Source organism: Telopea speciosissima, chromosome 9 (genome assembly GCF_018873765.1).
Source record: "Telopea speciosissima isolate NSW1024214 ecotype Mountain lineage chromosome 9, Tspe_v1, whole genome shotgun sequence".
NCBI lineage: Eukaryota > Viridiplantae > Streptophyta > Magnoliopsida > Proteales > Proteaceae > Telopea > Telopea speciosissima.
Genome location: NC_057924.1, coordinates 11,581,415 through 11,608,801, shown reverse-complemented (window position 1 = coordinate 11,608,801; position 27,387 = coordinate 11,581,415). Strand labels below are relative to the sequence as shown.

Sequence of the window (27,387 nt, the reverse complement as noted above, 5' to 3'; positions counted from 1 at the left end):
ATTTTGGGCATGGTCTCAGATCGTAATGGGTTTTAGTAATGGGCAGGGGCCTAGTATTATGGGTCTTTAAAAACAAGTATTTAGGTTGTCTAGGTTATTAGATTGGTAAATACCGTGAATTCTTGGGAATTTCCATTTCATGTTAGAGCCTAATTCAGTATTTCAGCTTGCTTAGGAAAGCAGAGTCTACAAAAGTTTAGAAATAGGGATGAAATCAGAATTTATTATGAATGGAATGGTTTGTGGTTTTACAGTGGAGAAAGGGTATCTCATCAAAGGGGTTGATGTTCAACCTTAACTGTTCATGGTGAACAAGTTCTTTATTGTTTCTTCTTTTCTCTCTTCAACTGTTGTTGGTATTGTTCTTCTATAAATCTTGCATACGACAAGGTAACGGTCTTACCCTTGAATAGTTAGCAGTTCTGATCCATCTTAGCTACTCGTTTTAGAATTAGTGAAATTCAAACCTCAAAGTTTTGATCTGGCAAATCATATATTGTGCAATTACTGGCCTATTTCATTCAAAATGCTCTGTTTGATTTGTTAAGTGGTTTCTTGCAAGTCTTTCTCCAAACCTGAACCAAACTCTGGTTTTTTTTCTTCAATACACCCTTTATTTCCCAAGAAAAATAACTTTTATTGCTTCTGCCAGGACAGAATAATTCAAAAATTATAGACCAGAAAATTTAAATTAAAGTTACAAGGTTTGCATGAACACAGCTGTTTCTTTAACTGATCCTTCACTTGTAATGATTTAATTTAACACAAAAATACAAAATACAGGCCATAAAAGTACTCATATAGATAGAATTGCATGAAAATTTATCGGAAAATTTCAATTCTAAGAATATCTGTAATTGAGTCGGTATATAAATATTGAATCCTCATATGTGAAATCACGAACACAGTAACAAACATTATCATTAACACAAAAATGATGTGATACAAAAGAATAAAGTATAAGAGGATACATACAGACAAGAAACAAAGAGCAACCACATACATTACAGACGCCACAGATTGCCAAACAAGCTTCCAAACAATTCAAAAGACCCATCTGTTTATCCCTAGGAAGTTTCTTTGCCATCTCTCTAGAGGATCTCCAAACGGAATTAGAATCAAATCCCTTGACAAGAAGAGGGTGGTCACAAGCTTGACGAAGGCGCAAGAGCATCAATAAAATATTAACATAGTTCTGTCTAACAGTCCCAGCAGCTGCATAAACCTGTGGATAGACCAACATTAGAGCCCTAAAATTTACAATGCCATGAAAACAGAGACAGTATTATTGAAAACCTCAAAATTTAATTCATGTTTACAGAGAATGATAAACTGCTAGTCTACAGAGAACAGAATAAAGACAAGAAGGCACGGAAAAATTAATTAAATTTTAAAATGAAACTCCAACTCACTAACCCCCTTACCTTAAATTGGGCACGTGATTCAGCCTCAAGTCTGGAGTAAAATTCCCGTTCCTCCTTAGAGAAATCGACCTTCTTTAATTCTATTGTTTTGGGGGGCAAGTTTATAATCGGTTGGCCATCAATAACAGTGCCTAAACCAAACAATTACCAGGCATCAGAAAAACTTCTTAGGATAGGTTTCTGCAGACATTGCCTACTACTTGCAAATCTAAAGTTGGCAGGATTAAATTAGTCAAGAATAAAAAGCAGATGAATTGCCTGCATAAAGGAATCGCTACAGAGCCTGTATCCAGAAGGGCTAAAAGTGGAGAACAAAAAATTGATAAAATGATCAACCCGAATATCAAGATAAGAGAATAAGCAAATCATAGCATGCCCAACTAAACAATGATAAACCTGAGAAAGAGATCAAGTAGAGCCCTATTCACTTCAATGTTCTTCAACGGAAATCTTATAAAGGCATATATGTAAGTAATGAAACACTTGATAATAATCATAAGTAACAAAAATAGTAATTGCTTCTGAAAAAAAGAATAGAACCAACAAAAATATAAACTATAATAAGTCACATACAATCTATACTGAGGTGGTTTGAAATAGATCAGGTGGACTTGTCACCCCATACACCGTGACACAAAACCAAAGCACTTTTTGAAACAAAATCCTACCTGACTAAGCTGTTGCCAAACAGTAGAAAAAGGAAATCTCCAGATATTGGAAAATCCACAAGGAACCAGATTATAACAGAAAACCATTAAAGGGAAGAGAGTCCCTAGAGAAGAAAAGTGCTTCAAGTGAATATGTGGACATAATTAAAGATATGTATGATGGACATTCAAGATGAGATTCCTGGTGTATGCTTTTTACTGATGGTATTGTTTTAAAGGAAGAGACAAAAGTAGGGATTAACACCAAGTTGGAGTTATTGAGATCATCTTGGAATCAAAAGATTTTAAGGAACGAAGACAGAGTATATAGTGTGTAACTTAAGTTACATTAGGACGGATAATGAGATGGTGAAAATTGATGAGAGGGCGATTCCACAAAGTGGTTATTTTAGGTATCTGGGCTCAATCATAATTAAAGAATGTGATAAAGAGGATGATGTTTCGCAAAGAATTAAAATAGGATGGATGAAGTGGAGAGATGTGTCCAGAGTGTTAGTGATTGATGAATTCCTTTACCACTAAAGGAAAATTTTATAGGACAGTCACACAAGTGGCTATAATGTCTGGTGCGGAATGTTGGGCAGTTAAGAAGCACCATATAGATAAATTCAGTATAGCAGAGATGAGGATGTTGAGATGGATGAGTGGCAAAACTAGGAAGGTTAAAGTACGAAACGATCATATTAGAGATGATTTGGGAGTAGCTCCGATACATGATAAGCTACAAGAAAGTCGTTTGAGGTGGCATGGCCATGTTCAACAGAGGCCTTTGGATGCTTCAATAGGGAGAAGTGATTTGATTCAGATTGAATGAACCAAAAGAACCAGAGGCAGACCTAAAATGACCCTAGGATAAGTGGTGAGGAAATAAACTGTACAGTACTAGATAGTACTAGTAAACAAAGTAATAAGCAGAAGGCCATCAGCTTACAGGACAGAGGTGCCACTCACAGATCCCACAAATTGGTGTGACTTGCAGACACACAGTGATGAAGTGGCTGAGGCAATTTCCTCATTGAACAGATATGAGGAGATATAGAGGCCCATGCATCTGAGCTCAAGTTCGGGTCCATTAAGGGGCCCACGATTTAATTAAATAATCCTTTTTTTTTTCCTTTTGTTAGAGTTCCAGGGTTATAGTGTCATTTCAATTTACCCTGTCCTGATTGTTAATGCTGGTCCAGTTGTTACTGCTGGTTTGAACCATACCATCATGAGGTCGAAGACAAATTTCTATTTTTTGCAAACAAGGACAGATTAACTTCTTATTTGTTTCTCTCCAACACAAGTTCCTTTCTAAAACACCTCAATCCTGAATTTTAATTCCTGAAAAGTCCATTCAAAGTTTACTACATTCTGTTTGACATTCCCTGAAAGGACCAAAGTGGAATCATAATTCCAGAAGCTCTAGCTCTGCCCTCTTTGTCCCTGTAATTAGAAAACTGCCTCTGAATTTGCATTTTCCTAACTCTACTGGATCAAGGTTTGGGTGACCACATACAAACAGCTTTGCCATCAGTGAAGAAATAAATACAATACAAGATGCAAAAAAGAAAATATTATCTGTAATGTCACCTTTTGTGCGACGCAGCATTATTGTTTTCAGGACCGCTTGTAGCTTCTTGTAGCCCGTTGTTGGATGCTTAGTAACTGGTATCTTAATCATTGAGCAGAATGATTTGTAGACAGCATAAGGATCATATCTGAGAAATCTAAAGTAGCTATACAGATCGTCAACAGCATTCTGGATAGGCGTCCCAGACAAACACCACCTCCTTTTGGCTCGAAGTCCCCAGCAGGCTCTTGCCACTTGAGTTCTGTGATTTTTAATGCTCTGTGCTTCATCCAATATTACCCTAAACCATCCAACCCTTGCAAGAGGGCGAGCAACAGATTCAAGCAACTCACCATCAGGTCCTTTCTTATGCTTCAGACTTTTTTTATCAGAACTTGGAGGATATTTCCGCTTTCTACTAGACAGTCCCATATGTGGTATTCCATCAGGTTCATTCTTCCCTTTCTCATCATCATCCTTATCCATAGGAGGCTTCTTTGGAACCTCCATGCTTACAATGGAATATGTTGTTAGCACAACATCATACTTGGCCAGCTCATAAGGATCTTTTGTTCTATTGGTTCCATGGTATACTAGAATAGAAAGATTAGCTTCACTTGTGACCTTATTTTGCAGTTCCTCAGCCCATTGCCTAAGGACACTTGTAGGGCATACAACTAGTGTCCCAGCAGAGGGCCTCCCCTTCACTGGCAAATAAGAATTCTCACCCTTGACTGTCATTTTTGAAGTACCACAACCAGGTTCTCCATCTTGCTTCATTCCATCAAGCTGACGACTGCCATCATCATCCTCATCCAAGTCGAAAGCTTCAGAATCTCCCTGTTTGATAGGCACAGAACTCATTTTGGAGGCTGGAGATCTTTCTTTCAGTATAAGTGCAATCGTTGATATCGTTTTTCCCAATCCCTGAGGGACAATGGATATGTAAGCCCACATCTCTTTATAAGGCACCCTCAAAATGGTCAAACTCGGTACTAATTCACATTGCTGAATTTCTATATCAAAAAATAAAAAATAAAACAAACACCCCTAAAACACTGGATAATCAACCTGATCATCAGCAAGAATTCCTCCAGAGCAGTGTAAACTGGCAGTCTCTTTCTGCGCCATCCATGACAAGGCTATTCTCTGCCCAAAAGTTCAGTTAAAATTTGCTTGGAAAGCATAAAGTAAGACTTGAGAAATAATAGGAGAAAACATATGATTATGATTTCTCATCATGAAAGTGACATAGCTATGCACAAGGAACAAACAGTAAACTAATGGACAGAAAGGTCAATCATATGGATATCATGTAAGTGAAACCATTTCTTTATCATTCATTATTTTTTATAGCTAGTTGAACCATTCTATTTGATTGTTTGTAAGCATAAAATATAAACTTAATTAGTTAAATTTGCCCTCCACTCCCTCACAATTGCCTAGGGCTGTCACCCATTTACAAGCCTTGCCTCATCCTCATTCGGAGGGCACGGTTGGGATTTTCCCACTGTTTAGCCCAAACATCTAAGGTAAGTGGTTATACCATTTAATTCAATGGGTAGGGTAAGGTAAGAGTCTCACCTTGGCCATTACCCACTTACCCGTCAAGGTAAGGATAGCCTAGTTCAATAGCTGTAACCAATCCCATCTAATGTACCCAAATACTTTTTAAATCTTTGGCTCATAGCCCACATCCCATAGTCCATTCAAAGTTCCAACAAAAATATTTTCTTCATCACTTTACCTGACTTACCCATTCACATGCCAGGTAATTCAATTTCTTACCTAGGTAAATCTTTACCTAATCCTATAGGGCAAACCCTTGGCACTAGGAGGGTACAGGGAAAGCCATTACCCGACCCTAACATACACCGTTTGACAGCCTTACAACTGCCCAATTGGATTAATTCTTGGCTTATTTCTGATCAGACCCAATGAAAGGAATCTCAGAAGCATTAGCAGAGCCCATAGGGTGTGTCCATTATACTCTAACAACAATCCTTGAAAGAATTTTCAGGTTTCTCCAATTAGAAAGAATCAGAAAATGAAGCCAAACCTGATGCCTCAAGAGGGGAACTGCCAAAACACCATCAGGTGGACTAGCTTCTGATTTTGGCTGAGCAAGATCCTGCAATGTATTTCAACCTTAGTTACAACTTACAACAGACCAATTACAAACAAGCAGCTTGTCTCTGAATGTGTAATAAAAAAAATTTGCTGCACAACCATTAAGAATAGTGGATAATGCAGTAAAGTAATTCAGGAATCTTGATGGACAATATCATGGTGAAAAAAAAATTTATTAAAAAAACCCAAAAAGGAAACAACTCAAACAAGAATAATTTTTTTAAGAAAAATCAGTGTATCTGAATCCTGTCCAAAACTCCATCAGTGATTTATGGAGTGAAATATGGAAACAATAAGACCACACTGATAAAGGGGCCCTTACCATCTCAAAAGATAATATCAGTACTTTGCACATTAACTCCCCAAAATGGAAAGCAGATCCCTTGGCAGCCATATCAAATATGTAAAATTCATTTTCAACTGCTTAAATGCAATTCAAACAAGTTGTTTGGACAATACTATCATTGATTTGGATGCAGTACAACCACCCAAACAAAAAAAAAAATAATTTGAAGGATAGGCAAGGAGGGAAAAAATTGTTAGAAAAGGGGGGGTGGACTATTGTGCCCAAAAAATTATACAAAAATGAATTCTCTTATTTCTTTGGACTGAATATTCTCACCCAACAAAGATTATAAGTGACCTCTCTTATCTCTTTGCTGCTGGTTTACTCAGAATTTCAGTTTGATCAGCATACCAACAAGAATTTTTGGCCATCCCTTACACTTAATAATCCTTACAAGCATTCACCGGAAGACAATATTAACTTAGCAACGCATTAAATATAATATGAGAAGAATTTTTGTTATACCCCATATCATTTCTCTTACTGTTATAATATCAATTAAAAAGGAACAACAAAAAGGTGAGATAAAAGACTATACACTATACAATGTCAGTCTCACAACACCTCTGAGCCCATCTCAAATTTAGAAACTAGTATGAATATTTTCTTTCAAGTCACAACCTTTAATGCAGTTAAATTTCATCTTGAACATAGTTGTCACGGCATTTAGGCAACCCAAGGCATTGGAAGGGGCCTGGACATCAAGGCATCACCAATAAGGCACCTAGGTAATCAAGGTGAACTCCCAGCAAAAGGCGCCTGGACACCAAGGCAACGCCTTAAAAACTATGATCTTAAGCCCTGCTGATTTAACTAGTGACATCTCACCTTTTTATACAAGCGCTTTAAAGCACTTCCACAAAAATTTCAGGTCGTAAGAGAGACAATTTTACTCACATAAGTGGTCTTAGGGAGCTTTGTAGTGTTTTCTTTTAACCTTTGTCCTCCACATACCTTAGTAGCACCATATCCATCAAAGTACACATATAAACCAGGTTATTGCCACAAAGTACGGATAATTATTATTTTCTATTCCTACCATAATGTTTTTAGTGAAATTTAGTATTTGTATAGAAAGTATGATTCAAACTTTAAGAAACAAAGAGTTGAAAAAAATCTCTACACATGTCATAGGAGCAGCAATTACAATATACTTTGCATACATATCCAAATAACTGCAGTTGCAACTTGCAATGAACAATAATTAAACTAAGTTCACAAAATTACCTGCAATGCAACCCGAAATGTTAAACTTTCATCATTTGCCTTATGCCTCATGCTCCCTGTTCCTGAATAATGAAGAGAGTCATTATAGGTTGAGCGTTTTGAAGTAACAAGGGACTTTCCATGCACTGTTGATGGATGTGGACATACAGGGGCACTGATGTCTTCAAGTATACATATATCAGCATCATCAGCATCGACAAGCATCCTGTGCTTTGAGGGATTAGTATGAATAGCTTCATTAGTGCGTTTTAGAGAATGACAACAAGAAACCCCAGATGAAAGTGCTTTATCATTTCTTTCTTTCTTTATGCATACTGTTTGATTCTTATTTGAAGGTAATGATTGAACATCAGAAACAAACAATTTTCTTGATGTATGACCCATAAAAGGTCCAAGATCAATTTTAGCGGCAGAATCTGTACCACTTAAGGAAGCATACCCGCTAGCAGCAACATCAATTCCTTCTGCAGAACAATCCAAGCTCTTAGACACCGGTAGCTGATCATCTTTTTCATCCTTTACATGAACCTCTTCGTTCTTACTTGACATGAATGATTGAATATGATGCAATGATTGACTCGAAGGATTTTCCAAAAAAGCTCCATCATTAGCATTAGAAGAAGGGCTCCTAACTAGTGATGAATAAGTGCTAGCTTCACATTTAAACTGGCAGCTATTGGCAACAGCCAAATCCATCAAAGGTACTGTTGGACCAGAGAAGTTGGTTGTTCCTTCCTGTGTTCCCAAATTTACCTCACTCCGTAGCCAGATATTCTGAGTTGGAAGCCTGCGCTCTTCTGCTTCATTCTTTATGTGACTTGAATTCTCTCCATTGCTCAACATAAATGGCAGATTAAGAGAATCAGGTATACATTGCCTTGGGGTGCCAGTTAAAGCAGCAACGTTTTTAACACCAGTGCTTGAGTCTGTACAAATGGGTGTTGGTGAACAATTATAAATAGCTTCACTTACTTTGTCAGAAACGTGATTGCTGTTGAGCTCAGTATGAAGTTCATTTGGCAAAAATATGTCATCCATGAAGGATATCTCCACAGGAGATGTGCATAGATTTATTTCCAGTTCTCCAAAGTCTTCAGTGCTACTCCCACACATAGAACTAAACTTTGAAAAGTTCAAATCTGACTTGTCCACCGTCATGAGATGTGAAGTACCTATAAATTGTAACAGACATGAGTTAGGCCCATCCAATTTAAGCTACAAAGCATATATATTAGCAGTAAACAATAATATTATGCTAAATATCAAACTCAAAAAAATCCTAATTGTGGGAATGCTAGCAGCTTTACATACCGTTAGAGTGAAAATATCCACCCTCATGCCTGAACTCATTGTCAAATTCGGTCTTCAAATGAGCAAGATTCACATGGTTCATACAATCAGAAATGTGGTCATGATCACCTGCAGAAAAGTTAAATCCAGTGGTACAATGCGGTAGCTGGTTTGCAATTTCTTTATTATTAATGCTGCTATGGACTGGAGCATTTACAGAACCTCCAACTCTCTCCCCAGAGTAAGGGTCACATTCTGAAAACTGCAGCGGTAACCAGTCTGCAAGACTCAGCGAGCAGCAATGCACAGGGGAACCAATCTGAGGTGGAGTTTCCAGATTCCCATGATCAAATGGGATACAAGCATTTGTGGGTGACTCAAACAAGAGTTCTGACTCCATCCCCGTCTTAGAATCTGAAGGCCCTGAGCTTGATGAAGGATAGCCTCTGGAGGATCCAGGTATCTCACATCCAGTTGAAGGGTCTCCCTCAGACTCTTGGTTACCTAACAGAAGTAAAAAGAAATTGCCAAAAAAAAAAAGTAAGAAAATTGAAACAAGGAAACTGAACATCACATATCATGTTCCAATGAAGCTTTATCCAGATGTTTATGACTCGCCCCTTTGACTACATAAATAATATTTAAAGATCACAGTTTCAACTTAAAGAAACAGAATGACTAATTCACTGGTCCATAATCAATTTAATTACCATTTTGAGGATGGGGGGCCTGCTCATGTTTGACTACAACAGAATCTGACTCACCTTGGAATACATTGTTACACGACAAATCTTCTGAACTATTCTGTGAATCAGATAAACATTAATCAAAACCAATGAACTGAAATTGATTTAAAAACCTAAATGAGAAGAAGATAGATAAATGAGGATAACTTTAAATGTAACAAGAACAAACCTTAGCAGATATGCGACACCAATTATATATCAACTCTAAAGGCCAATATGGAATTTTTTTTTTGCTAAAATTTGGCGGTCTTTATCGCAAACATCTTTTCTATGAATTCTAAATTGAAGATATTTACAATCTGTATACAGTTAAGTTGTACAACGTCATCAACATTATTCTGTCCTGCCGCTAGGACTTGTTCTCAATGTCTCCATGTAAGGTTTTACATGCTATATATCTAAGTTTTGGCCCATTCTGCTGGAAGTTATTAACATATCAGAAATGGAAACTTTCAATATCCAAGCACCGGTTGACTTGTGAAAGAATTAGGAGTTTTCTTTCAAAGGAATAGCCATGTTTTCTCTAGCACTTTCCAAATCTACAAGCACAATAGGATGGATGGAAGTGAGAACTGTGAGATAGAATAGAACTTGGAACAAAGAGATGAAGGAAGGCAATTGTAAACCTGAACAAGAAGATGTTGAGAATATTCATTGAAGGTTTACCCTCTGGACTAAGCCTGCTCAGAATCGATTACCCACAGTGGAGAAGATTATGTATCACCTTTCAATTTAGCCTCAATAACCTATTTTCTTGAGGGAGAATGATTTAGATCCCTTCACTGGGCTACAATAACAAAGGAAGAAGAAGCACCAGGACCAGCAACTGCTCCAACCGAGACTCGGTTAGGTTGGTCCAGTCCAGCCCTTCTAGAAGACCAAAGTTGTAGACCAACACACTGTTAATGTTATTGTTCATGTGAACAGTGTCACATCCAATATTACTTATTTAAGTCTTACTTAGTCAAGTCTTAGATTACATGGTGTACAAGCCTCAATATTCTCTTGTAAGAGTCTTCTAGTAGTTTCCTTTTTTGTTACTTTCTAATTTACAGCTTCCTATTTTGTAAAGCTTAGGCAGTTAGGCCAAGCTATAAATAGGCCCAATCAGTTGTACTAGAATTCAGACTTGATTAATGGAATTTCTACTACTTGCGTGCAAGTGTTTGGTCTGAGAAAGACTTGTGTTCAACAGCTGAGATAGTTGTGGGTGAGAGACCCAAGGATGAGATAGCCTACCCCCTCTCTTCCTTCCCTAACCAATCCCCCTTCTTCTCACTTTCTATTTCGTTACCCTGTTAACTGCAACAAACCAATACTGCTGAGAACAACTAAGTCTCCCAACAGAGCTACTGTTCACCTGCAGAAGTCACCCTCTTGAGATCCAAGACTACTGCTGCCACAACCATTGATCAGAACACATTCTACCTACTTGTGGCTCTGGTTTCCTTTTCAGAACCTGCTGCAACTTCAAGGTAATGCAAAAGTTGACCTCGAACCAAGGAAACTTGCGGGAGATTGAATGCGGCCAGGATCAACACAATAAGGAAGAACAATTTGAATATAACTGAAACTTTTATTTCTCTTTTTTCTGTTCACATATGAAAGAAGAACATAAAAAAAAAAGGGTAAAAAGAAGAAGGGAGGTAAGCTATCTCAGTCTTGGGTCTCTCACCCATAGGCCACAGCTATCTCAGCTGTTGAACACATGTCTTCTCAGACCAAACACTTGCAAGCAAGCAATAGAAATTCCATTAATCAAGTCTCAATTCAAGTACAACTGATGGGGCCTATTTATAGCTTGGCCTAAGTTTCACAAAATAGAAAGACTCAAAAATAGAAACCAAACGAAAATGAAAACGAAAACTAAATCTAACTAAAAGGAAACAAAGGACTGAAATAGAAACTTAAGAAAATAGAGACTTCTAAATAAAAGCTAAGCCTACTTTCTAAATCTGAAATTAGAAACTAATACTAACTTGTTAAAACTGAATTTAGAAACTATCTAATCTCCTATTACAACCAAACTGGAAAATAGAAACAAGGTAAACTAACATAGCTAAACAAAAATAGGAACAAAGCTGCCCATATGTGCCCCCAAATCACTGTCCACGTGAACAGTAACTCGAGTACTGTTTATGTGAACAGTAACTTTTTTTTTTTTTTAAATTCTGTCTTGGTCTCTTATCTTCTTCATGCTTCTCTCTATGTTGGGGCTGCCTTAGGTGATGCTCCATCAAACCAACAAAAACTTGCCACATCATCAGACCAGGCTGCTTCTCACAGTAGTCGAATCCCACATCCTTGCTGGGCTGGGTTTGAGGCTTGTTCCTGCAGGTACATATGGACTTGTGATCTACATCACAAGGTCCTAGTCATCAACCACTGAACCTATTGAGGCGTCTTTGGAGTACTTCCAGCCCTTCAATCAACCCTGCTTGGCTTCTCCAGTTGCTGGCCAGATTGGGTTTCTCCATTGACCTTCTATTTTTGAAGTTTAGTTTATATTTTCAAGCCCTCTTCAGAACTAAGCAACCGGCCATCAGAATTGGCCCAAATTTGGAGCAAACAGTCACCCAACCAAGAGGTCACAGGTTCGAGTCTGGAAATAGCCTCTTAGTGAAAGCAGGGGTAAGGCTGCGTACATTATGACCCTCCCCAGACCCCGCAGTGGCAGTAGCCCCGTTCACTGGGTACACCCTTTTTATTCACCCAACCAAGAGATTCGGCCTGAGGCTAGGTCCTTTGTGATCCAGCCTCTACATTAAATACGCCGATCACACAACAATAAGAATGCACCTCTCAACTTCATCCATCCTATTTTAGTTCTCTGTGAAGCATCATCCACTATATCACCTACCTTCTTTATTTATGATTGAGCCAAGATATCTAAAATAATCACTTTCCTCTCATCAAGTTTCACCACCTCATTATCCAAACTAATGTAACCAAAGTTACACACCATATACTCCCATAGTCGCCAGGGCGTCACCTAGGCGCCGCCTAGGCATCCATGTAGTTTTGTTGGGGCCTAGGCAACCTCCACCTTATTGCAAGGCGCCTTGCATTGGTTTTTATTGGTACTAAACCCAGTATTGGCCCTTATTTATGCCAAATAGCATTTAAGTAAATGAAATATATTTGGTATTTCATTTACTTAAGATATTATTCATAAATAAGCAAATGCCCCCTATTTGAATCCAATAAAAATTGTTTTAAAAAAAATTCCAAAATGATAAAAAGTCAACCCCCCAGTTCAAGAACAAAAACTGGATTTTTTATGGTAGGTAAAATTTTCAACTTTCTAATGTTGGGGTTTTTCTCAAATCTAAAAATTCTATAAGTCTTAATATGGTAAACATTTCTAAAATCAAAAATGCGGTAAAATATTCATTTATTTTGATATCTAAAAAAATATTTTCATTCAGAGCGATTTTGACAGCATTCGCGCTTACCAAATAAGGTTTGACCGGAACATAACTTCTTTAATATAAATCAGATTTAAGCAATTTTGGATTTGTTGGAAAGCTGGTTTTGTGCTCTACCTAATACTAAAAGTCTCATGTAAAAATAAAATCATCTGACTAGTCAAACTTCTTAGAGAACAAGAACATTTCTCTAAATCGAGAATAATTTAATTACTTATAGATAAGATCATATTTTCTAAGAACAGTATAAATCAAATGTGAGACTAGTATAAACCAAATGTATGTCTGAATGTTTCAAACTTCCAATAGCTTGCTTCTTCAAGTTCTATTGTCTTCTAGTTCTATGTTGATTTTTGATGACTTGATGTGGCTTAATATTGATTTTTTATGACTTGATGTGACTTAAAGCGGCTTAATGTTGATTTTTTATGACTTGAGGAGGCTTAATGTTGATTTTTTATGATATAAGGAATATTGTAGCATACTAAAATATTGTAGCATACTAAATAATGTTAGAAAAGGGAAAAATAAAAAATAACACTTTGGGGCACCTTGTCGCTTAAGCGCTTAGACACCCCTCCGACGCCTTGGGTCGCTTTCTCACCTTGACAACTATGTATACTCCGTCTTCGTTCAACTTATCTTAAAACCTTTTGATTCCAAGGTTGATCTCCATATCTCTAATTTGAAACAATATCATCAGCAAAAAACATACACCAAGGAACCTCAACTTGAATGTCTCTAGTTAAATCATCCATGATAACCGCAAACAAATAAAGGCTTAAAAGCTGATCCTGTAATCCAATTGTAGTTGGGAATTCACTACTTTGTCCCCCTACAGTTCTTAGACTTGTCACCGCTCCATCATACATATCTTTAATTATGTCTACATATTTACTTGAAATACTTCTCTTCTCTAGTACTTGCCAGATTAACTCTCTAAGGACTCTGTCATAAGCTTTTTCTAGGTCAATAAAGACCATATAGAGATCCTTCTCCCTATATATATCCATAAGTCTCCTAATTAGGTAAATAGCTTCCATCATGACTCTTCCTGGCATAAAACAAATTGGTTCTCCATTATGGTAGTTTCTTGTCTTAAGTGGGTTTCAATATCCCTCTCCCATAATTACATAGTATGACTCATTAGTTTTATATCATTGTAGTTATTGCAGCTCTGAATATCACCTTTATTTTTGTAAATTGGAACCACAATGTCTTTCTTCCATTCATCTGTCATTTTCTTTGTACTCATAATCTTATTAAACAGCTTGGTTAGCCAAAGCTTTCTACCCATCATTTGTTTATAAAAGAAATGATACAAACAATTGGTCGAATACTAGTCAGGGTCTCTAAAATCAAGTATTATCCACCATTGGATCTGAGAAATCCAGTTGCATAGTCAAAACAGGAAGGAATTTAAGAAGCAACAGCAAAAAAAACAGAAAGAATTATCATATTTTTTTCATGCTTTCAAGTTTGTAACAGCAAAAAACTGTGCCAATTTCAAAGTGTATTAAGTGCAAGCAAATTCTTATATACGAAATAACATATTAAAATCGACAGTCCTTCTATAATATAAATTCATTTATGAGCGAGCATCTTTATTAACTTGAGTACTCAACCGCTTGTCGTCCCTATATCTCGTTTTCTTGTACGTTGTAGAGATAGACCCCTGGTCTTGAATCTCAAACGCCATGTTAATTGTTAAAGCAGATCAATATCATCCCCGCGATCTTATTCTCCCCTAGTCTCTAAACATGATAATTTATTTTTGTCAGCAAGGACACGGTGGGTGAGAAGACACTAAACAATACACTAAATTCGGGACATAAGTAGGCAGCTCTCTCAATTCCAATACGGAACCAGTGAAACAGAACTGATCATACCTGCGACAGGTCGAGCAGTGGATCAGAACTCTCTCCATGAATGGCCAATATTTTATCGATCTCAATTGCGAAACGGTCTGAGTTTTCAATTGCAAAGTCATCACCAGCTGGGAGAAAATCTTCCAACCAAATCGAATTCAAAGTAAACATCAGTAAATACGATGGGAAAGCGGTAGCTCTCCCAAACCTCTCTAACCCTAGTCCCACAGTTCAAGGGACCGAAGCTTCAAACCAAAATCGCAAACTAACACTCCCCAATCTTTCGAGTGATAAAGAAGTTAAAATCCAGATTAAATAACACAGAATTAAAGGACAAAGGAAAACAGAGGTACGAACAAGTGTTCGGCTTCATATTAATTCTTGTATCAATTCACGGAAAGTTCGCAGCTATTGATAAGGCTCTTTCCCTTTTCTTCGTTTCAGAACGCAATGGAGGTATAAGGAAGAGAGGAAACCAACGTGTGCGATCAAGCGAGAATGATATGGCTAGTCAAATATGACAAAGGCCTGCTTTATTTATAATATGAAAAGGGTTACAAATATGGGATGTTAGGTAAGGATGAGTCACAATCCTTATCCTACATCTACACACAGAATCTACTAGATAAATTGTACCTAGACACTTTAACGGCCTCAAATTTGAAAATCACTTCAAAGAGCAAGGTATACACACACACACACACACGTATATATATATAGCCCTTGTTTCAAATCTAGCTTCAAGTTCTAGGGACAAAGTCGAAGATCAATCCTAAGGCTCTAGGGAGTGACTTCACATTGGTTGTCTTATGGTAGCCATACCAACAAGGTCTCGTGAAGAGCCAGATCCGTAACACTCACTATATATATATATAGCATGACAATTTAGTCAACAATTGCAGTAAACCCTCTGCCCCATAGATCCATAATGTCTAAATTATAAACTCTAGAAATACCATATATAGCATCTTGGAAATCATACCTTCATCATATAATTCTCTCAAATTCCAACTGGGTGTTGTTAACCATCAGATTTACCCTCTGAAAACCTCATGTTAAGCATGTAAGATGTTGCTCATCCCCTGGAATATTTCTCCCTGGTTTCAAACATCTATGCATGTATAATTGCAGGATCCACCGTCCAGTACAGAACTGATGATCAGGAAAAAGAAGAACAAGGTATGCTTCCCATTTTTTCATAGATCCGGCCTCCAATACAGAACTGATGATCAGAAAAAGGAAGAAAGTACACTTCCCTTGTTTCATAGTCTCACTAGGAGTTCAAGTCAGTCTGATATTATTTTCTTATTTTAAGTAAGAATTGGAGATTTGGAATCCTATCATTGTTAGGAAAGATGGTTGGATTTTAGCTTTAGGATTATGATTTAAATTTTAGAGTCCTAGTTTGATTAGGAGCGTCTTTTAAGCTGGCAACAGATCTGGTTCAAGTAATAATTGGAATTTATACCTAGATTAGGAATGAGTTTTGAGTCTATTGCTTAGTCAATAAATAGATGTAAAGGCCTTTGGCCTAGCACACAAATCTATGATCAGCAAAGTACAGTTTTCCAGTGATATCTACTGCTGTGGACTAGGTTTGAAATTTCGCCATGCCAAAGACGAAATAGGAGGCGAAACCCAGAAGCAGCATAATTTCGGTAAAAATGCACTTTTCATCAAAATTTTGTTCATTTAGGTTGTTTACCCCTCGAAATGGACAAGTTAAATTCACGGGGAAAAAATGCACTGTTTCAGTCAAAATTTCACTAATTTCAGTCATTTCGATCTGACCGAAAAGAGACCGAAATAGGGACGCAGTAACATTCTGAGTGGAATCTCAAGGCCCTTGGTGGACTCCAAGGGATTGGTAAGGTGGACACCTTGCTTTCCCTTCCTATTCTATTTTCTGTGTATTACTTTCTCCTTTCTAGTTTTTCCGTTTCCAAGCTCTATTTTCTAGTTCTTTTCTACTAAAGGTGCTACCCTGTTTTTGTGCTAACTTTCTTCCATCTTCTTCCTGTCATAATTCTTTCATCTTAGCTCAGTATATCCTCAAATTTCAATATTAAGTTTCTGTTTTAATATTCTCGGGAATTTTATGTTTAGTAGCTAGTTTTTACTGCCATTTTTCCTAATTTTAGCAATCTGTCCCACTTTCATAATAGAGCTAGGACTGTCCAATCGCCCCTACAATTAACCTCAGATTTCCGAGAAATTTTAGAGGCCAATAGCCCTGGATAAGGTCGTTCAACCTGATTTCTATGCTTGTCAAATTAGTCATTGGCTAGTTAATAATTCTCTCATATTTCCTTCTGAATTTTTGGTTTTCTATTCAATTTCTCTAAATCTGTTCTGTTAGTTTCCTTCCTTTTTCCCCCCCCTGATTTTTCTGTGTTGGAGATCCACTTTGTAGATCCTTCTCTTCAGTCCTTTACTTAGAAGTTGGGAGATCAGATGTGACACCAACTGAATGTGAATTTCTATTTCAAACCCAGGCCACAAAAGAGAGCCAAAGCAAGTCCACAGAAATTTCCAGGTCCAACCATCCAAACTTGATGAATATCCCAAATAGCTACCAGATGACAATTGGCTGTGATGTAGATCACAGGTCCATGTGTAGCCGCAGGAACAAGCTCCAAAACCAGCCCAGTGTAGTTGTGGGATTCAACTGCTGTGAGTAGGGTAGCCTGGTCTGATGATGTGGCAGATTTTTGTTGGTTCGATGGAGCATCACATAAGGCAGCCCCAACCCAGAGAGAAGAATGAAGAAGAGAAGGGACCAAGAAAGAATTCAAAAAAAAAAAATTACTGTTCACGTAAATAGTGTTGTTCGCTCATATGGACAGCTGGTGTGAAGATTAGCTGCTGGATGTTGGTGGAATATTCTATTAGAAGCTACTACTAATTTTTTTTTTGGTATAAAGCTACTACTAATTTAGTTTCTAGTTTTGTAATAGTTTCTTAGTTATTAAGTCTAGCCATCTAGTAGTTTCCAATTTTGTTTCTTTCTTTTTTAGTATCCATGTTTGTTTAGAAGGCTGGATTCTATAAAGTCCAAGGTTCAAGAACTCGTCTGGAGTACAAGTTTCAACCTGGCCAAAAATGGGTTGGGGTTTTTTTTTTTTTTTTTTTTTTTTTTTTTGGAACTTGATGGCTGGTTTCGGTAGGTTTTAGACCTAGTTTGGTCATGAAAGTTGGTATACAGCCTATTTTGGGCTATTTAAACACAATGGCACTATCAGTTTTGAAAAATCAAAATCCAAATAGGAGTTTCACTTAGTGGGAAACAAGGGCAGACACTTATTTATGCCTAATATCATTTAAGTAAATGAAATACAATAAAAATAGTTACAAAATTAAATTCCAAAAGGATAAAAAATCAACCCCCCAGTTCAAGAACAAAAATGGATTTTCGACGGTAGGTGCAATTTTCAACTTTCTAATGTTGGAGTTTTTCTCAAATCTAAAAATTCCATAAATCCTAACAGGGTAAAACATTGTTAAAAACCAAAAAATGCGGTAAAATATTTATTTGTTTTGATGCCTAAAAAAATATTTTCATTCAAAGCAATTTTGACAACATTCGCGCACACCAAATTAAGTTTGACCAGTACATAACTCCTTCAATATAAATCAGATTTAAGCAATCTTGGAAAGCTTTTCAACAGATCCAAATAAGTGTTTGTCCTGGTTTCTAGCATAAATAAGTGTCTTTATACCAAGGTTTGCATAAATAGGTATCTATATACCAATATTTCCCACCGAGATGACCAAAACCACCAAGATCTTGCCGAGATCTCGCCTCTCAGTCAAGATCTGGCATTCATATAATGGTATTTGGGTAGAGATCTCAACCCGACCGAGATTTTAACCAAGTTGGGGTAAAATGGGATTTCGCCCTTCATCTTGTCTCGAGCTTTTGAAATTGCGAGATATTTGCGAGATCTCACGAGTTCTTGCTCCATGATAAAGCCTTATGAGTTTCTAATTTCAGTTTGTTACTATTTTTATTTTTGTTCTCTATAATAGGAGTTTCTATTTTTATGTATGACAGCTAGATTTTATAGGAAGTTTTTATTTTGGTTGTAAGCCAATTGGTAGCAAACACTTTCTATTTTGTAATCCATATCATCTATTATAAATAAAGAAAAAAGGGCAGCCTAGCCCAACTATTTGAATGAAAGAAAAATAGTTGTTTTTACAACCATGTAGCAGTGAGATGCAGCAACGGTGAGAGGCCATGGGTGAGAGGCCCAAGGGAGAGAGTGAGGGGCTTGATCCAAACTATCCTCCTTCTATCTTCTTTTATTTTCCATGTTTTCTAATCTTTAATTCCAATCAATTTTAGTGAGAGTTCTGCCCTGAAAGTTGCTGATATACTGAAGACCATTCGAAAGACTGAATCAGCCACTGGAATTAATGTTCAATTGTTACATGAAGGCTTGAAAATATCAGTCCATCGATCCTACTGTAATGTTGGTTCTTAGTTGAACTGACTTTTACATAATTTGGTATCAGAGCTAAGGAGAGGCAGTAGGCACTATCAATGGTTGTTACTTTCTACTTCCAATTGAAGATTCATCATGCCAAGTCAGATTCGACATCTCTACCAAACTCAAGGACGAGTTATTTTCAAAGATGGGCAGCTGATGTAGATCCCTTCACTGGGCTACAATACTGCAGGAGGAAGAAACACCAGGACCAGCAGCTGGTCCAACCGAGCCTGGTTTAGGTTGGTCCAGCCCAGCCCTTCTAGAAGACCCAAGTAGAAGACCAAATCTGTCCCCTATTTTGTCTTATTAAGAAACCAAGTCAGCAGCAAGGAGGGAAGATCAGCTAAGGCTTCCAGAAGGCTGATTTGCTTCTATTTTTATTTCCTATGTTGATTTCTCAGCAAGCAAGCAAGTTAATTTTAGTAAGTCTTGTTTTAGTAAGTTAGTTTTTCGTAAGTCTTTGTTTTATTAAGTCCTTGTCAGGCAAGTAGTTTCCTATTTTGAGTACTTTCTAATTTTGTGTTTTTTCCTTTTTGGTTGTAAGTTTCTAAATTTCAACTTTCTATTTTTTTAAAGCCTCGTAAATCTCTGTGAGGGGGTCATCAGTTGAAATATTTTACAGTTGAAATTAATAAAATTCCAGTTGCATGCTTGAGATCTGAGAGAGATCTTTGTTTCAACAGCTAAGATAGCTGTGGGTGAGAGGTCCAAGGCAGATATAGCCTACCCACCCAAACTACCTCCATCGAGCTCCCTTCTACCCTCTCCTGTTCTTCTCTACATCTCCGAATTTATCTTGTGTGTTTGCTGCCATCTGAAGCCCCTGGAGTTGCTACTCTATTTGTGCAACTGGGTTGCTGATTGAAGCCCAGAAAACATCCAACCAGATCCATTGGATTCAGGCTGGGTGAAAATTCTGGGCAGGGATCGACCACCCAGATCTTCCCCACCTGTGTCTAGTTCCAGCTAAGCTTTTGGAGTTTTGTTGGGCTCCCAAAAGGAACACTCAACCAAGGAGTTGAGGCCATCTGAGGCCTGCTGCTGCTGCAATCAGAAATCGCCATCTGAGCCTTATTCTACCCTAATTCTGACCCAGCTAGTTATTATGGTGAGATCTCCTCAACCTGTGATCTGTTGAAGCTGATGTAGACAAGATCAACAGTTGTTGCATTCCACTTCCAATTGAAGATTCATCATGCAAGTCTGATCCGATAACTCCACTAAACTCGTGGACAAGTTTTGTTTCAAGATGGGGAGAGCTGATGTAGATCACAGGTCCATGCGTAGCAGCTGTCGCCACAGGAACAAGCCCCAAAACCAGCCCAGTGTAGTTGTGGGATTCAACTGCTGTGAGAGGCAGTCTGGTCTGATGATGTGGCAGGTTTTTGTTGGTTCGATGGAGCATCACATAAGGCAGCCCCAGCCCAGAGAGCAGCATGAAGAAGAGAAGGGACCAAAAAGAAGTTTACTGTTCATGTGAACAGTACCACGAGATAATGTTCACGTAAATAGTGTTCTGGGCTCATATAGACAGCTGGTGTGAAGATTAGCAGCTTGATGTTGGTGGAATATTCTAGTAGAAGCTGCTATTAATTTAATTTCTATTTTTGTAATAGTTTCTTAGTTATTAAGTCTAGCTAGCTAGTAGTTTCTAATTTTGTTTCTTTCTTTTTTAGTATTCTATAAAGCCTTATTAGTTTGTAATATCAGTTTGTTACTATTCTTATTTTGCTCTCTATAATAGGAGTTTCTATTTTGAGGTATAGCAGCTAGATTTTATAGTAAGTTTCTATTTTGGTTGTAAGCTAATTGGTAGCAAACACTTTCTATTTCGTAATTCATATCATCAATTATAAATAAAGGGAAGAGGGCAGCCTAGCCCAACTATTTGAATGAAAGAAAAAAGAGTTCTTTTTACAACCATGTAGCAGTGAGGTGCAGCAACAGTGAGAGGCCGTGGGTGAGAGAAACAAGTGAGAGAGTGAGAGGCTCAATCCGAACTAGTGCAGCAACAGTGAGAGGCCTTGGGTGAGAGAAACAAGGGAGAGAGTGAGAGGCTCAATCCAAACTATCCTTCTTCTATCTTCTTCTATTTTTTATTTTTTTTAATCTTTTATTCCAATCAATTTTAGTAAGAGTTCTGCCTGAAAGTTGCTGATCTTCTGAAGACCATTCGAAAGACTAAATCAGCCACTGGAATTGATGTTCGATTGTTACATGAAGGCCTGAGACTATCAGTACATCAATTCTACTGTAGTGTTGATTCTTAGTTGAACAGACTTCTACATTAGGCTGTACCCGATGAAAATCATCCACAGCCACATAACTATCTGATGGGAACTGTGCTGCCCCTTGAGACGTTTTTGAGATCAACGAGACCTAAAGCCTTTTCATTCCACTGAGGCCCAGTTGGGAGCTTCATGGTTCCTACAAGTTTCTATTTGCTGGGTGTTAAATTGTCAATAGGACTTAGTTTTCATGCTGTCATATTTATTGTCTAATAATATTTATCAGCTATTGCAGCGATAAAAAAAAAAATCTAAAAATTCTCTTTTTCTCTTCTTCCTCTCCTCAATTATTGAATTTTTTATAAACTTTTTTTCAAGAAATCTTGGCATGCCATCCATTAGAAACCCAAATCCTTCTACAAACTGCCTTTTCCCCCTTTGTGAATCAAAGCCCTAGCACCTATAGCCTCAATGCTAGCCCACAGCAAGCCTTAACTCACTAGGCTTCCTAGCTATAGAGGTTTCATTATTAATAGCAAGCTTTGATTCTGACATTTTGATTATGGTTTTCATAGCCTATTTATTGTTGGATGGCAGCCATTCTTCCACTAATTTAACTGCTGCCAAAAACCACACAATTCACTCTGGACGACAGGGAAATAATCCTTGGTATTTCCTCCTCCCCTCTTCCCCCTTTTTTTTCCAAAACCCAATTCCCAAAAATTTTAAAATCCATGGCCTAGCAATCTATATGTGGTTACTAAAATCTCTTTGGTGCACATGTAAAGAGGTATATTCCCACCCATAAAACCATGAGAATATAAATTGTTTATCAATACCAATTTCCAGATTTAATGGCTAAAATAATTAATTGCTTATTCATCCTCTAATTGAACAAGGAATGGAGACCTTAATTCATCTAAACAAGGGTTTTATAATAGGCAGCTCAGTTTTAGGTGAGCATCAAGGAGTGATGAGAGCAATCAAGAGTCAAGACCACTGGATAGGTTGAGGAATCTATTAATTGCACGCAAGTCAAATTACCAGCCCATACATCAATTATATGGCCTTCCATGCATTTGAATTTTAGGCCAAAATAGCCAAAAGAAAGGATTACTTTCTCCAGGAAGTTGAATACTATTCAAATGAATTTGACACATCAGTAGGAAGGGTAGAGCCCACCTTCCTCTGCTTTCCAGATGCCACTGAATCAGTCTGACAGATATGGTGATCATGCTGCTAAGCTTGGCAAAATAGCTATTCCCAAATTACAAAAAACAAATGAGTAACAACAAGAGAAACATAGTGTAAATTTACAATCAGGCATACAAAACTCCTTCAAGAATCGCATGGTACTATATTATGTTTGGGTTTTGGCCCATTACATTTTTAAGAATTCTTAAAATTGCATCATGGAAATATCAAAAGAAGTACAAGAAAATTTTCTACCCATCATCTGCTTATAAAAGAAATGGCACAAACAATTGGTCGAATACTTAGTAAAAGGTTTCTAAAATCAAGTATTATCCACCATTGGATCTGAGAATTCCAGTTGTGTAGTCAAAAACTCAAAATAGGAAGGAATTTAAGAAGCAGCACCTAAAAAAAACACAAAGAATTATCATATTTTTTCATGCTTACATGCTTTCAAGTTTGTAACAGCAAAAAACTGTTCTAATTTCAAAGTGTATTAAGTGCAAGCGAATTCTTATATACGAAATATCGTTATAATTTATTAAAATCGTATGTCCTTCTATAATATAAATTCATTGATGAGCGAGCATCTTTATTAACTCGAATACTCTCAACCCCTTATCATTCCTATATCTTGTTTTCTGGTACACTTTACAGATAAACCCCTGGTCTCGAATCTCGAACGCTATATTAATTGTTAAAGAAGATCGATATCATCCCAACGATCTTATTCTCCCCTAGTCTCTAAACATGATAATTTATCTCCTTCAGCAAGGACTGGATAGGTATGAAGACACTAATCGTACCTGCGACAAGTCGAGCAGCGGATCAGAACTCTCTCCAAGAATGGCGAATAGTTTATCGATCTCAATTGCGAAACTGTCCGAGTTGCCGTCTGCAAAGTCATCACCAGCTGGGAGAAAATCTTCAAACCAGTTGGAATTCGAATTCGAAGTCAACATCAGTAAATACCATGGGAAAGCAGTAGCTCTCCCAAACCTCTCTAACCCTAGTCCCACAGTTCAAGAGACCCAACCTTCTAACCAAAATAATGCAAACTAAAATTCGCCAATCCTTCGAGTGATCAAGAAGTTGCAATTTAAACTAGTGTTCATATAAATTCTTGTAGCGATTCACGGAAAGTTCGCAGCTGTTTCATTGATGTTTTTTCTTCGTTTCAGATCGAAAGGGAAGGGATACGGAAGAGAGGAAACCAACGTGTGTGATCAAGCGAGGATGGTTGGAAATTTGGAAGACTCTTCTTACACTTTATACCGCTTTGTATATTTTATTTTATTTTTTTCCTTTTTTATCCTTTATCTTTTTAAAGTCGGAGTCGGATATATAAGCCATAATACAGAGGAGGTCAGTAGACGTCGGTTATCACTAGTCACTACTCACTAGTCTGTTTTTGTCTACACGGTATTGTCTTTTTCGTTGCAGGTTCCAACAGTAGTAGGAATCAGAGGGAAAAGTAAAGGAAATAGTATTGTTCTTTCTAGATAGTTGCCTATCGTGAGTGTGTTGGGTGTGGATTTTTTCAATGAGAGTTGCCTTTTGTGTTGACATTTCCAATTTCTTACAAAAATCAATGGAACTTAAGCATCGGGTTCAAATTAACTATGTAAATCGGAACCCAAGGGGTAGCACAGTTGGCTAGGGACGAGGTCTAAGGAAGTTGAAGGTTGTGAGTTCGACTCCACCTCCCATCTTGGTGAACATGGAGGTCCCAGTATCTCTTTGTACAGGGTCATATACGAGCCTTGGGGGATTTAGTTAGTTCGATTCCAATGAGTGTTGGTGTGATTCAAAATTGAACCGAGAATTAAATCAATTCTGAAAATTGATAATCAAACCGAAGCTGCTCAGTTTCGATTCTTATTTTGTTTCAAAATGTGGTTCTATTTGGTTCTTACATGGTTCGGTTCTAGTTTTTGTACTCGGTTCATGTACTATTATGGAATTCGATTCCTATGTTGGACTTGGAACCAAATTGGTTTTGAAATCCAATACTCAAACCAAACTGGATTTCATTCGGTTTGGTTTGGTTTGGTTTATTCTGTCCGATTTCAATTTGAATTTGACACCTTTAGTTCAAATGGTTTTCATACTATTTTTTCCGTCCCTTTGGATTGGATTGGGTTGGAAGGGGCCACAGTTTTAGTAATCGGGATCAGAGTGTGGTCAATCTCAATCGATTTTCACTCTGATACCAATCTGGATCGACCCGTATCGGGCGGATCTATCCTTGGTTTTATTTAAAAAATGGATTTTTTCACCCTTAATCCGTATTGATATGTCAATATGGTATTGGCCCGAGATTGGTATCACTGCCTACTGATTCCGATATGAATCGCCTGATTCAGGCAATCATACCGATTCCTTGAACCATAATGGGGTTGGATTGCCATGCCACCTGCTTGGGAAGGACCAAGCAAACCAATTAAAGGTATAGAGTTCTTTCAATAGAGGGCAGAGAGGATGGAAATTGTTCTATCCTTAATCTTTTTGAGGAATTCTTTGAAACAAGAATGTGACGAATGATAAAAAAACAAAGCCCATTCAAGAGGAAAAAGATTTTTTCCAACCACTCATAGCAGGAAAGACTTGACCTCGCATCCCCAAGGGTTAGGATACATATCAAATCCTCCCAATGATTAGATGGGTGGCTGGAGAAGAGTTGGACGCCCAAGTAGTTGGAAAGGATTTTCCGCTCCCAAATGGGCTGCATTCTCCAACACATTCTGAAATCCAAGGACGAAAATGCATACAAATGGCCTTTTTATCATCTCAGACTGCATAACAAACATAGCTTAGGTGTTCTCATATACCTCAGGATATTAAAAAAAATAAATCTCTCGTCTCTAAATGTTCTTAGTCTTTTAACAGTTAAGGGGTATTTAGTATTTACAACCTCCTTGACCTCTTTTGACCATTGGATGGTCCAGCTAAGGCATCTTTGCCTTGCAACTTTGCAAGCTAGCCTTCAGGCTGTGGTGTTGATAGCTGATGACCATATTGCGCTGTTTGACTCTTCTGTCCCCTTCTATGCAGTTGACCAAAGCAAAAGGGTGAACATTGTTCATCAATTTTCATCAAAAAACAAAAAAAAAAGCATTGTTCATCAATCCTGGCCAGATTTTTTTTTTTTTTTAAAAAAAAAAAACTCGCATACTGAAGCACGGGAAACTTGAATTCCATGGCTTTGAGAATCAAACTCCTACTCTAAACAAAAATAAAAATTCTATCAGAGACCAATCCATTCTGAATTTTCTCTCATATGTTAATCTAACCAACCAACATTTACTGTATTAGCAGGAATCAAAGACCCAGAAATGTGAAGAATCCCCTTGTCAAAATTACTTACCCAAATTATTTCTTTCTTCTGTTCTACTTGCATCCTATTTCTTACTACTAACATAACACAGAAATATCCTCGAAAAGATCAATTATTAAATAACATATATTAGCTATAAACCCTAAAACCAAGTTAAATGCATTCAAATAAATCAATTCTAGGTATTCTACAGATCAACTTTTACAATGGAAAACTGCAGTGAGGTATTATCCACCATCTCAAAAAAAAAAAAAAAAAAAAAAAAACCAGGTAATGAGAAAGCGCCTCAACAGCCCCAGAATTCTCTGTTCTCAAAGCCCTTCAACTATTTTCGGCCTCTTGGACTTCTTGGGTGGACAATCATTGTCGAAAGAAATTGCTGCTTCATTAATTCCTCGACTAACATGAGCCTCCCTTTCTCTCTTTTTCTTGTTACTCCTGCATACATTTAACATATAAACTCTCACAGAGTAAAGCATAGTAAGGCTGTGTTTGGTATGCATTCTTGGTCGATTTTGCATTCTCGGATGATTAACAACTATTTTTATCATCCGAGAATGCAAAATTGAACTAGAATGTATTCCAAGAATGCATACCAAACACAGCCCAATGAATTCCATGGCTTTGAGAATCAAACTCCTACCCCAAACAAAAGTAATAGGAAAATGAGAGTTTTTAAAACCTGTCCATTTCTGAACTTTCTCTCATATGTTTATCTAACCAACCAGCACATCCAGTATTAGCAGGAATCAAAGACCCAGAAATATGAAGAATCTCCTCGTCAAAGCTACACAAGGAGAAATGCATATCAAACACAAAAAGTTATGGTAATCCTTTTTAACAGGATTAGACGGTAAGAAATGGTAATCCTTTTTAATAGGATTAGACGGTAAGAACATTATAACATAAACCAACCCCATATCCCACTTAAAAAAAGAGGGGGGAAAACCTCTAGACATGGTTGTTGGGCACTTATGAGATCACAAAGACCATCAGCCACAGCCCCTGGTATTCCAAGGAATGTATCATTAAATTAACATCCATGTCCCAAGAATTTTAATAATCACAAACCGGTTGGAAACACCACACGACAAATCATCTAAAAATTCTCTTAAATACCAATTCCACTGACATTTATGCAACAAAATCCCTCAAGTTGTTCATTTCATCAAGAGCAGATCCAATCCATTTAATCAGTGTAATTTTTTAAACTAACAAATTCAAATTTAATGGAAGGAGAAGAGAATAATATTTAATAGTAACACATACAAAACAAAACATTCGTACTTTTAAAATCTAATACAAAATAAAAACAATGTCACCTCTTGATTAAGAAGCGTATCATGCTTCCAACCTTGATCACATGTCGCTTGTCAAGTGTGCTTGCAAATACTTCCTCAGCATGTTTCTAAAACAAAATGTAGAATGAAAATTTAATCATTGTTATCTCTTG

General features: G+C 37.3%; 1 protein-coding gene and 1 long non-coding RNA gene across 3 annotated transcripts in view; both read right to left on the bottom strand.

Annotated features, from left to right (window-relative positions):
• LOC122640037 (helicase-like transcription factor CHR28) overlaps positions 1-23,707 on the bottom strand; it is a 34,279-nt gene extending 10,572 nt beyond the window's left edge. Inside the window, exons 1-9 of one of the 2 annotated variants that reach the window (XM_043833134.1) lie at positions 23,404-23,707; positions 9,351-9,444; positions 8,662-9,144; positions 7,351-8,522; positions 5,707-5,778; positions 4,719-4,796; positions 3,668-4,574; positions 1,425-1,555; positions 1,004-1,225 (exon numbers count right to left, since the gene is read on the bottom strand). In XM_043833134.1, coding sequence (XP_043689069.1) covers positions 1,004-1,225; positions 1,425-1,555; positions 3,668-4,574; positions 4,719-4,796; positions 5,707-5,778; positions 7,351-8,522; positions 8,662-9,144; positions 9,351-9,444; positions 23,404-23,559 — 3,315 coding nt within the window. In that variant the 5' untranslated portion in view covers positions 23,560-23,707. The remainder of the gene's footprint in view (positions 1-1,003; positions 1,226-1,424; positions 1,556-3,667; positions 4,575-4,718; positions 4,797-5,706; positions 5,779-7,350; positions 8,523-8,661; positions 9,145-9,350; positions 9,445-23,403) is intronic. The other variant, XM_043833135.1, reaches the window with a different exon arrangement.
• A 2,634-nt stretch (positions 23,708-26,341) lies between these two features.
• Positions 26,342-27,350, bottom strand: LOC122639615. The gene is made up of 3 exons (XR_006329543.1): positions 27,257-27,350; positions 26,617-26,721; positions 26,342-26,372 (listed from the first exon to the last, which is right to left on the bottom strand). It is a non-coding gene; the product is annotated as an uncharacterized LOC122639615 (long non-coding RNA).
• Positions 27,351-27,387: the final 37 nt, after the last annotated feature.